This window comes from Carcharhinus amblyrhynchos, chromosome 8 (assembly GCF_965287045.1).
Source record: "Carcharhinus amblyrhynchos chromosome 8, sCarAmb.v2.hapA, whole genome shotgun sequence".
Lineage (NCBI taxonomy): Eukaryota > Metazoa > Chordata > Chondrichthyes > Carcharhiniformes > Carcharhinidae > Carcharhinus > Carcharhinus amblyrhynchos.
The window spans coordinates 124,592,452-124,605,248 of record NC_137331.1 but is presented as its reverse complement, the minus strand read 5'-3'; the positions used below and the strand labels follow the sequence as shown (position 1 = coordinate 124,605,248).

General features: G+C 40.5%; 1 protein-coding gene across 1 annotated transcript in view; it reads left to right on the top strand.

Annotated features, from left to right (window-relative positions):
• lama3 (laminin, alpha 3) overlaps positions 1–12,797 on the top strand; it is a 462,187-nt gene that overhangs the window by 200,777 nt on the left and 248,613 nt on the right. The window contains exons 23-25 of the mRNA XM_080194758.1: positions 3,160–3,302; positions 3,463–3,569; positions 6,813–6,957. Coding sequence (XP_080050884.1) covers positions 3,160–3,302; positions 3,463–3,569; positions 6,813–6,957 — 395 coding nt within the window. The remainder of the gene's footprint in view (positions 1–3,159; positions 3,303–3,462; positions 3,570–6,812; positions 6,958–12,797) is intronic.

Below are 12,797 nucleotides of genomic sequence, written 5' to 3'. Positions count from 1 at the left end.
TCAAATTCAAGCTTTCTCTCGGACTCAGCCTCTTTGGCTTGGTCTTCAGTTTGGCCTCGCTGGCTCTCAGCCTCACTTGGCCTCACTAAGAGACAGAGGGTTGGCAACCTGAGTAACATAATAAACTGTCATCACTTCAGCCTGTGCCTTGGAGTAGCTGCAATTGCATTCAACCGTTAACTGTACATTAGCTAGCAAACCCTACTGGCTTGGAACTTCCTTGAGAACACCATTACAACAAAATCTAAATGGAATTGCTGCCTAAGATCCTGCAGGGAAACAAGTGTAAATGCTGCAGTATAGGGCAGCACGGTGGCACAGTGGTTAGCATTGCTGCCTCACAGCGCCAGGGCCTCGGGTTCAACTCCCAGCTTGGCTCACTGTCTGTGTGGAGTCTGTATGTTCTCCCCGTGTTTGCATGGGTTTCCTCCAGTCCTCTAGTTTCCTCCCACAGTCGGAATGACGTGCTGGTTAGATGGATTGGCCATGCTAAATTCTCCCACAGTGTACCCGAACAGGCACCAGAGTGTGGCGACTAGGGGATTTTCACAGTAACTTAATTGCAGTGTTAATGTAAGCCTACTTGTGACACTAATAAATAAACTTAAACTTAATTGCCTAATGTTCTAATTCCTGCTTTCCAATTGGCTGGGTCATAAGTTTAAATTAATGATTGGTCGTTGTCATGTTCCAACAAGATGGATCAAAAACTATATGCTGACATATTTAACTCTTTAAAAAAATCATGGGGTGCCACTGGCAAGGCCAGCATTTATTATCCATTCCTCATTGCCTTTTAGGAGGTGGTAATGAATCACCTTGAATAAACTGAGTGGCTCACTAGGCCATTTCAGGGACATTTAAAGGTTAACCACTTTGCTGTAGACCTGGAGTCACATGTAGGCCAAAAGAGGTAAGGATCGCAGATTTCCTTCCTTAAAGGATATTAGTAAACCTGACAGCATTTTACAATCCAATGGCTTCTTGGACACCATGAAGCGTTTATTTTAATCTGATTTTTATTTAATTAGTAATTGAATTTAAATTCCCCATGTACCCGTGGCGAGATTTGAATCATGACTCTGAATCATCAGCTCTCTGGATTGCTCATCCAGTAACATTATTCCCCTTGCTATTTGATATCTGTCTCCCCAAATCACATAATAAATGATGACCCAAATCAGCACATCACAAAAATATAAAGAATTCAGGGATCCTAAAAACTCTACAGTTGTGATTTAGTCATCCTTAAATTTAAGCTATGCACTTTGGATGAAAAATGAGAAGCAAGATAAACTAAATGGCGACAAAGAGGTTCAAGGACAGAGAAACCTCAGGGTTCACATACATACATCTTTAAAGGTGGCAGGGTACGTTGATAAAGCTGTTAACAAAACATGTGGGACCCTTTATTAATAACTGTTGGCTCAGTAATCCTGAGATCTGATTGAACATCCATCGTAAATGCTATTAACACTTGGGAGAGTTGGGGCCAGTTTACAGTTGCCACCTTCTGATGTAGGCCCAACGTGGGAACAGAGACAGGTGGGTGTGAACCTGAAAAGGTTAGAAGACTGCCTCTGTCCATTTGGATATCAGCCCAGCTCTGTGAATGACTGTTAGGCTCCTAGGCCCTCACCCCTTACTTACTGATCCCCATACTTTTCCATTCCCCATATTCAGTATCCACTATGCACAGAAATCAGGAGCCTTATAATAACACAGGGAAATCTCTGAAATGCTTATGACATTTAAAAAAATCATCTATTCATACTATGTTGAAAAAATTGCCCCCTTAGAAACTCATAAAACTGTTAAACACACATGTAGCCATTAACATTTTCCTTAAAATCAAACTTGCCTCTCAAATGCTCATTAATTTGTCAAAATAAACAAAAAGCCACTTAAAAAGCTTGCAAAATATTTTCTCCTGCAATTGAACGAAGCACACAGTCCCCTTCTCAGCTGTATTGAAAACCCCAGCTGAGCTAATTCCACTAGATGGATTTAAGATTTAGAACTGAGCCATGCATTCATAATAGGATTACATTGACAACTATTAAACAAACCCTACAGACCTCAATACTTTGAAGTTGTCTAACTAGATGACTAAACATCTACTTTTTTCTTTTAAAAGTTCATCAAGATGGAATTTAAATAAAAGAAGTCTGTCATCTGTTCAGTTTGTTCCAAAAGCTCAGCAGATGTCTGGACTTTGTGAAAATCAAAGCATAAGACCATAAGAAGTAGGAGCAGAATTAGGCCACTTGGTCCATCAAGTCTGCTCTGCTATTCAATCATGGCCGATATTTTTCTCATCCCCATTCTCCTGCCTTTTCCCCAGAACCCCTGATCCCCTTATTAATTAAGAACCCATCTATCCCTGTCTTAAAGACACTCACTGACCTGGCCTCCACAGCTTTCTACAGCAAAAAGTTCCATGGATTCACCACCCTCTGGCTGAAGAAGGGTGTCTAGATTAAGTCAGATTCCCAATACTGTTGAAAGCACTTTTATCCCACTTACTCAATGCTAGCTCATTTAGCCTTTTAAGGAGTGAATACTATGAACTATCCCTGAATTAAAGCCATGCTGAAATCATCATAAGTCATTACATTCTGACATTGGAAATTGGTAAGAGCTTTTAAACTTACCAGTGAAAAAGTTCCTGACTTCACAACAGGCGTCACCCAAGGTTCATGAACTGACCGACTGGATATGTTTCACATAACTTTCATAAATCTACTGGCTTTGCTGAAGGTTTCAATCTCTGGGAAATTCACAATTTAGGGCAAACATTTAAAATACGGTACCCGTGTCTCTGAGTGTGTGCTAGGCTGCAATCCACCACCTGTCCCATGCTGATCAAAAGGACAGCTCGTGAGAATTGCTTGGAAAATTTTAAATTTAAGTTCCCCTACCTCCATTTTAGGCTGCCTGACCTGACCAACATTGGGTAGGCAAATTCTGATCCATTGAGTATTAGTGCAAGAAATTTATAGTGAATCTTTATAAATCACAAGTTAGGTCTCAGCTAAGTACTGTGTCCAATTCTGGGCACTGCACTTCAGCTACCTTGGCTTAAATTCTGCATTTGTATCTGCAACAATCTACAGTCCAAAATTCGTGAATGATCCAGTCTTTTCATCTTGTTCCTAGTGTTGTCCCAGGCAAAAGAAATTATCTTTCCTCGTAGTAAAAAGCCATCTTTTGTTACGGTTGCAAGAAGTAACTATGGTGACCCTTTCCCGCTCACACCCGGGACTTGGACTGTCAATATTGAGGCAGATGGAGTGCTCTTGGTGAGAACAATATATACTATGTTGTGGCTTGGTAAAATTCTTATTAGTAACTCTTAAAATTAATTGAACATCTGTTGGGATGAAAGTAAACTGTCTCATCAGATTCAGTCTTTGAGTTGATTGTCTAATCCATCAATGTGTGTTTAAATCTGCACATTAGGATTATATGATCCTGCTGCCCAGTGATTATTATGAAGCTCCGATTCTGCAGTTACAGGTGACCGATCCCTGCACTTACGCTGCTAACCCTGAACAACTGGGAAAAAAGTAAGCAAAACACAGATAGAAAATTTCTGTAGATTTCAGAATTGAAAGTGTCAAGAACAGGACACATTTGGGAGTGAAATGCTAACTCTCAGTTTTGTGAGTGAAAACCCTTCATTGGTTCAGGAGCACAGAAGTGATGAGTGACCAATCAGATCCCTTTCACATCCCTGCCTGCCACCCTGCCCAAGTAAATTAAAGCCAGAATTCCCTGGCATTTGCTGACTTACTTTGGCTTCAGTTTTAAATTCTCATCCTTGTTTTCAAATCTTTCCATGCCCTCGCACCATGCCTAACTCTGTAATCTCTTTGAGCCCCACAACTCTTTGAGATGTGTGATCCTCCTATTCTGGGCTGTTGAGCATCCCAATTTTAAAATTAGTGGCCCTGTCTTCAGCTATCCCAAACTCTGAAATTTCCTCCATAAACCTTTCTACCTCCCTCTCCATCTTTAAGAACCTGAGATCCCATTGTTATGGATCTAGAGTCACATGTAGACCAGACCAGGTAAGGATGGCAGATTTCCTCCCCTAAAGGACATTAGTGAACCAGATGGGTTTTTCCAACAATCAACAATAGTTTCATGACCATCATTAGATTTTTAATTCCAGATTTTTATTGAATTCAGATTCCACCATCTGCTGTGATGGCATTCAAACTTGTCTCTTGATTAACACTACACCACTACACTTCAAATTCACGTATGTTGGAAAATTATGAGGAGTGAATAAAGAACTGACTGAATATGAACAAGTTCAGAGATAGGACGACAAGTAGAGGTCATATGTTGACAAGACCCAAGGACCATAAAACAGGCGAGAAACAATGCATCTAGACTAGACCAGGTGCTAGCTTTGAGGGGTTAAGAACAAAGAGCAAAGAAAATTGCAGCACAGAAACATGTCCCTTGGCCCTCCATGCTTACACCAACCATGCTGCTTGTCTGAACTAAAACTCACTACTCTTCTTGGGACCATATCCTCTATTCCCATCCTATTCACGTATTTGTCAAGATGCCTGTTAAAAGTCACTATCATATCTGCTTCCACCACCTCCCTCAGAATTGAATATAATGATGAAATATACTCCCCCACTGCCACTTGAGTACTTATCTGTCTTTGTTATCCAGTTGCAGCAATTCTCCATGCCTTGTTGGGTCTTCTACATATTGATACTCTCCTGAATACATTTCAAGGAATCCACCCCCTCCAAGCTCTTTAAACTATGACTATCCCAATTTATGTTGGAGAAGTTAAAATCCCCAAGTGTAATTCCCGATTATTACTCTTACATACCTCAGTGAACTGTCTACATTTTTGCTTTTCTTTTTTCTGCTGACTTTTTGGGGCCTATAATATATTCCCAGCAATGTGGCTGGTCCCTTTATATCCCTAGGTTCTACCCACATAGCCTTATTTTGAGATCCTTCAAAGATATCAGAAGTGATTTCACCAAAAAAGTTCTGAGTGCTGAACAAACCAACCCCAGATTACCAAGGGAGACTAGAGAAAAAAATGCTGAGCCTCTAACAGAAATCTTTGTTTCCTCATTGGCCACAGGTGAGGATTGGAGGATAGCCAATGTTGTCCCTTATTTTAAGATGGTTCGCAAGGATAACTCAGGTAATTATAGGCCAGTGAGCTTGATGTCAGTGATAATGAAATGCTTAGAATAGGGTCTCATACACACTTGGAACTGAATGATCTTATTAGCAACAGACGGCATGGGTTTTGTACGAGGGAGGTCATGCCTCACTAATTTAATTGAATTTTTTGAGGAGATTACAAAAATGATTGACGAGGGAAGGGCTGTGGATGTTGTCTACATGAACTTAAAACATTTGACAAGGTCCCTCATGGAAAGCTGATGAAAAAGGTTAAATCACACAGGATCAGGGGTGAACTAGCTAGATGGATTCAGAACAGGCCATGGAAGACCAGGATAGCGGTGGAATGGTGTTTTTCTAAATGGAGGTCTGTAACTAGTGGTGTTCCATAGGGATCAGTGCTGGGATCTTTGCTGTTTGTAATATATATAAATGACTTGGAAGAAAACATAGCTGGTCTGATTAGCAAGTTTGCGGATGAAAATAAGATTGCTGGAGTTGTAGATGATAATGAAGATTGTCAGAGAATACAGCAAGATATAGATAGGCTGGAAAATTGGGCAGAGAATTGGCAGATGGAATTTAATCCAGACAAATGTGAGGAGATGCATTTTGGTAGATCCACCACTTCCTTTGGTGCTACACATAATTTCCCTCCTTTGTCCTTGAGTGGACCAACTCTTTGTCTAGCTGCCCTCTTGTTCTTAATATATGTATAAAATGCCTTGGTATTCTCTTAATCCTGTCTGCCAAGGACACTTTGTGATTCCTTTTTGCCCTCCTAACTCTCTGTTTGAGCTCATCTGTACTTTCCCTGTATTCTTCAAGTGCTTCATCTGTTTTTATTGCTGAGACCTCATGTATTTTTTTCTTTTTGACTAGACTCACAATATCTCTGGTCACCCATGGTTCCTAAATCCTGCCTTTCTTGTCCTTCCTTTTCACGGGCACACGCCTGTCCTGCACTCTGATCAACTGCTCCTGATAAGATTCCCTCATGCCAAATGTGGGTTTACTCTCAGTCTCTCCAAACCAACAGCTTCCAAATCCTGCCTAATCTGGTTGTAGTTAGCCTTCCCCCAATTTAGCACCTTAACCCTAGGACAACACTTGCCCTTTTCCATGAGTATCTGAAAATTTACAGAATTGTGTTCACTATTCGCCACATTGTGGGATTATGAGCGTAGGGTTCCTTGGTCTCTGGATTAGCAGCTCAGCAACAATACTGCTATGCCACCTCCCTACCTTATTTATTTCACCCTATGAACATTTCCCCCATATACTTAACTCACTACTTGGTCTTATATACATATCCTCAAGGCCCCAGTTTTTTGGCCTCTTAGAAATGAATGTATCTTCTTTATGCAAACTCTATGAAACGCTTTCATAATTTTAAATAAATATACCTGGTAGCTTTTCAACCGTTTCTTTTTTAGAGAAAACAGGCCCAAATGGTTCAGTCTTTCCAGACACTTATAAGTCTTTGTTCTGTTATCATGCTGTAATTTTTTCCACTGTTCTTTTTGAAATATTGAGACAAGAGCTACATACAAAACTCTTAAGTGTGATTGGTCTACCAAGGTTCTGTTTAACACAATCTCTGCCAGCCAGTTGACTTAACTCTAAATTACCCTCAACAGCTGCTTGTTGTACAAGTACCTGCCTTTGGATATCTTCCCATCTGCTGGAGCTGATGATGGCATGTACACTGTGGATGGAAAACAACAATCTTTCACTCAGATATCAAGCTACCGCACAAAGATGGCTGATCTCACTGGCAGACAGGTACCAAAGAATATCTATCAAACTTTATATTTGGCTTATAGGGATTTTTTTTTAAATCAGGCACTTAGAAATTAGTAAATGTATTATGCTAATTTTATAATAATCAATTCCCTGTCTACTGTTTAAATAGTGAAAGAAATGATACAAAAGCTTTGAATTGCATAAGTCAAGTTTCATCTGTGGTGTTCTATTCACAGCTGAATCTGCTAGAATTTCATAAATAATTCTTATGGAGGATTGATTTGTGACACCTCCAGTGGGATCTCATGTTAAACAAGAGTTCTGCACTGGCAGGTGGTTGGAAATTAAAATGTAGCCTTCAAAGTAGGCTGCACATTATAGCAACAGCAGGCGGGGGAGGGGGGGAACATCTGGTAAGTCCAGCTCAGGGAATTAACTGTCCAGTTTCTCTAATGGGTGGCTCATGTATCCTTTTGACTCACGTCTGAATAATGACTTCCATTCAAGCAGCTGGTATAGACAGGTGATGGCAGGACAAGTGGAGTGTAAGAACCATAGTGTGTTGCTGAAGATGCAATATTACATGATTCATCGGGTTGGAGAGCATTGTGTAAGGATGATCCAATTTCCCATTAGATACCCAGGGAAAAAAGAGTCTGCATTTCTGCTGCAGCCTCAGGCAGTCCCAAAGTGCCTCACAGGTAATGAACTATCTTTTGAAGCATAGTCATAGTTGTAATGGTGGAAGCAGTGCACACAGCAATCTCCCACAACCTGCATTGCAACAATGACTGGTTGGTTAAAGGTTGGTTCAGGACACCAGGGAAAATTCCCCTGCTTTTCTCTGAAATAATGGCATCTACCTGAAAGGAGAATGCTGTCCTTGGCATCAGAGTTGTTGGGCCTAAAGTTCACAACTGAAAAGATAAAAGCAACATCGCACCTTTGATTTAGTTTGTTTTATTATTGTCACATTGAGACACAGTGAAAAGTATTGTTTCTTACGTGCTGTACTGACAAAACATACTGTTCATAGAGAAAGAAAGGAGAGGGTGCAGCATGTAATGTTACAGTCACAGCTAGAAAGATCAACTTAATATAAGATAGGTCCATTCAAAAGTATGACGGCAGGAGGGGAGAAACTGTTCTTGAGTTGGTTGGTACGCAATCTCAGATTTTTGTATCCTTTTCCCGGTGGAAGAAGTTGGAAGAGAGAATGTCCAGGATGTGTGGGGTCCTTGATTATGCTGGCTGCTTTGCTGAGGCAGCGGGAAATGTAGACAGAGTCAATGGATGGGAGGTTGATTTGTGTGATGGACTGGACTTCATTCACAACCCTTTCTAGTTTTTTGGGCAGAGCAGGAGCCATACCAAGCTGTGTAATAACCAGAAAGAATGCTTTCTATGGTGCATCTGTAAATGTTGGTGAGAATTTCAGCAGACATGCTGAATTTCCTTAGCCTGCTGAGAAAGTAGAGGCATTATGCAGTCACTAAGTGTATTAGCTATCAGCTCAGGAGCATTGACAAAGTAAATAAGGGGAAACTGTTTCTCTGGCAGCAGGGGTGTTAGCTAGAGGTTACAGATTCACAATAATGTACCAAAGGACAGTGGGGGAGATGTGGAGAATTGTTTTGCCCAGTGAGTTGATCGAATCTGGAATGCTCCTCATGAAAGGGCAGTTTATGCAGATTCAGTAGTAAATTTTAAAGGAGAAATGGGTGAATATTTGAATGGGTAAAGTGCAGGGGGAGTGGATTAACAGTTTAGCTTTCAGAGAGGTGGCACCGGCAGGATAGGTAGTACAGGTTGCAGTTGCGCTGTATGATTTTCTGAACAATGGGGGAATGTTTATTTCATTGCCAGCATTAATGAAGTAAGAGTTTCTTTGGAGTATGCTGTAGGTTCGAGCTAGGGACCATGTGGTGCAAAGAAGCAACGCTAAGTTCTAGAGCTTTAGTACTAAGGATTTAATGTAAGTTTGTGACCTGTGCTTCTCAGTTCCAATGTAAAACCATTTCAAGTAAGTGGGTAACAGTTAGAGACTTATTAACCAAAGAGTAAATCAGAAGTGTCAATTCACCTTGTCTGCTTGTGGCAGGAGGCAACAGTCATGGTCTCATTGAGAAAAGAAAAATAATTTAGAGGAAATTAATCCATTTTTGAACGGGATATAATTGGAGTTAATATGCCAACTTGAGTATTAATGTAACAATTACACTTTGCAAAACTTAATATAAGTAAAGGTGTATTTTGATCTGATTTATTGTCACATGTATTGGGGTACAGTGGAAAGTATTGTTTCTTGCAGCTGTTCTTGAGTCAGTTGGTACGTGACCTCAGACCTTTGTATCTTTCTCCTGTGTTTATGGTTGTCAGAGTATAAAAGACCAGGATGAAATGATTATGTTCAGAATAATGTCACTGATTTACTTCGTTATACTAAATATTTCAGGATTTTTTGCCATTTCTTCTTTATTTGTGTTGAGATGAATAAAAATTCATCCAGCTTTTTCCATGCATGGTCAAGTTGGGCGGCATGGTGACACAATGGTTAGCACTGCTGCTTCACAGCGCCAGGGACCCAGGTTCGATCCCAGCTTCTTCCTACATCTGCGTGTGTTTCCTCCGGGTGCTGTGGTTTACTCCCACAGTCTGAAAGATGTGCTGGTTAGGTGCATTGACCTGAACAGGAGTGTAGCAACTATGGGAATTTCACAGTAACTTCATTGCAGTGTTAATGTCAGCCTTATTTGTGACTGATAAATAAACTTTAACTTTAATTTTTCACTAATTTTTGTTCGCATATCAAATGTTGCTTTGTTGTTTTGGCAAAGTCCTGCTGGTTTTATATGAATTGAAAATATTTTTTCAATTTTCTTCAATGTATTCTAAACCTATGGGTGACTGTCTCTTTCTAAGGACAACACATCAGACTTTTGAATAGACCTATTATTTATTAAGCTGTTCTTTCTCTACAGCCTAGCTATGACTGTAACTCTACATTCTGCGCTCCCTTGTTTCCTTCTCTTTGTACAGTGTGCTTGTCTGTATAGTGCGTAAGAAGCAGTACTTTTCTCTGTATACTAATACATGTGACAATAATAAATCAAATTAAATCAGCAAAAGAGGGTCACCTGGCGTGAGGCACTAATTGGGACTGAAAGTGGGTAATCATCAGTAGGTGGAGGAGATATGTAGAGATTGGAGCAGCTGGAGGAGTGTTGCAGCGTGTCCCGTGAGGCTGTGAACCTGAGGACAAGTTTTCCCTTGTTAACAAAATATTTTTTGTGTTTCTGACGAAGTCAGTTCCATGAATCATTATAGGAAATTTATGCAGTAGCCTGACAGGCTCAGCTAAGCAGCAGAAAAACTGTTCCTATATGTAGAATGATTGCCTGACTGTTAGTTAACACCCCATTGAACAAAATATTTCTTCCATTATCCGACATCTCCTGATCTCCTTTTTCTGGGCTTTTTTTTTGAAGTGTATGTTGGATCTTGCAGGTGTGGGACTTGAGAGGAGCCCTCATTGATACTCATAGATTTGCCTAACATGCTAAAAAAGTAGCTTTGACAGCTGCTGCTGTTTAAGGTACTCAGGCTAAAAATAATGTCATGGATAATAGGCAAAGATTATTTTTGTTGAGAGATATGTTTGTTCTTTCATGTATTCGCAGCTGAAAGAACAACAAAAAAGCACGTTGACAGATATTCCTCTGCTTCTTTAATATTGGTGCATATGCAACGATCTTATCATTATTGTAATCATTGGCCCTATTATTTTCACTGCTGTATTTCTTTCATCAAAGTGTGGAGAGGTTTTGTCACAGCTACATGGTTTAGACAATTGATGAGGAATGTGGTGGCTGATTAGCTTTTTTTAAAGTTCATTCTTGGGATATGAGCATTGCTGCAAGGTTAGCATTTATTGCCTTTCGTCAGCTGCTCTTAAAGGCGATGGTGTCATCTTTGTGAAACAGCACAAATGGACAACTGAGTGGCTTGCCGGGACATTCCTGAGGTAAGAGTCAACCACATTGCTGTGGCTCTGGAGTCACACGTAGGCCAGACCGGGTAAGGACAACATATTTCCTTCCCTGAAGGACATTAGTGAACCAGATGGGTTTTTATTACAATTCAACAGTTTCATGGTCTCTGTCACTGATCTTGGACTTTTATTCCAGATTTATTCAATTAACTGAATTTAAATTCCCCATGCTGAGATTTGAACCACTTCTTCAAGAATTTTTCATTATCCCTCTAAGTACCAAAGTAGTTCAGTGTTTGATAGGAAACCCACAAGAAAAGTTGGATGTTTTTTTAAATCCATGTCCATTTTCCTTGTGTTATGATCATTGTAGAGACCAATAACTTTTGAAAAGGTAGTTGAATATATAGTGACTGACTGGAAGGACCGCAAACAAGATTTCAAGTTTTAAAACTGACCGTAACATCACACTAAAAGTAACATTGACAAAATACTACTTCAGTGGGCAGCTTATACTCTAAACCTCAGAACAGTTATCTCACTTCTAAAGTGATCAAAAATCCCTCTCCATGTTTATACTTTATCCCTTAAATGGACACTTCATTCTCTAGGAATCAGTCCAAAGCTATTCTCAGTTCCTAATATTTTCTTCCTTTTCCAACTGGGTAACTTCTGATCCAGAAACTGACTTTCAGGGTGAGGATTACCCTGGTGATCGCTCTTTCCAGCGAAAGCTAGGCAAATCTTCCAGCTTCATTTAAATTGTCACAAATTTGGTCTCTTCAATCTGAGCATGGTCTCTCACCTGCATTCTGCATAAAATGGAGACTGACTGCTTCTGTCTGTCTGTATGTCTGTCTATCTGTCAATCTACCTTGTCCCTCCTTTCAGATTCTTTAACAGATTTGTTTCTGTCAGATACAGTATTATCTTAGTGAACTCTGTAAGTCAATCTTGCAATAGCTTCATATGGACTATTCCTTGCTAAAGCTCATCCACATGTCAACATTAATGATATGGATTTTGTATCCAGGTAGAAATGCTAATTAGCTAGCCTTGAGATGTGCAACTCTATTCTGTCTTAAAATTTAATAATTAGTTTAACTATTTATAAAACCCGACATTCACAGCGCCTTGTGAGACTTTGAGCATCAATGCTCTTGCTGCTGTCTATAGATGTGAATACCCTGAACCTTCTTCACAGTAAGACAGCCTCGAACCTTTAACAACGAAGCTACCCAAACTTGTTGCGGGGCAAAATTCAGAAAAGGCCAAATTATTCCATTATTGCCCTATTTTACCCAAAATTAAAGAGACACAACGATCTTATAAAATTTATATTTGCGGCTCCTCTACCATATCGCTCCCAGGCTGGATAATGCCTCCCTCTGGGCCCCACAGACATTGCCCCATCCCCACAACATTACTGACCCTCTTATCCCCCCACACCCCCGCCACCCAGACTGATCGCGGGCCCTGCGGGAAAGTGGAACTGATCCACTTCAGATCAGCCATGATCTTATTGAATGGCAGGGCAGGCTCGAAGGGCTAAATAGCTTACTCCTGCTCCAATTTCTTATGTTCCTATGTTCTTATTAAGTAGAGGGCTGCCTGATGCTCAGCACGTACCTCCTCACGAACTGGAGTGCCCGAATTGGACTTTGTGGAGCATGTCTGTTTCACGCCGATTCTGGATGGGCGAATGAGGTGGTAAAGGGGAAGTACCGGTAAGGTTGGGCGTGTAGTCCATTAAGTCAATTTAAATGCATGCAAGTGCATTTAAATGGCTGGCACACCTGTTTCAGGCACGGTGTCGATCGTGACCATTTTCGGGCCTTGGTAAAGGGGCAACTGGCGTGGAAGCGGTGCAGATCGCGCAATTCACCTC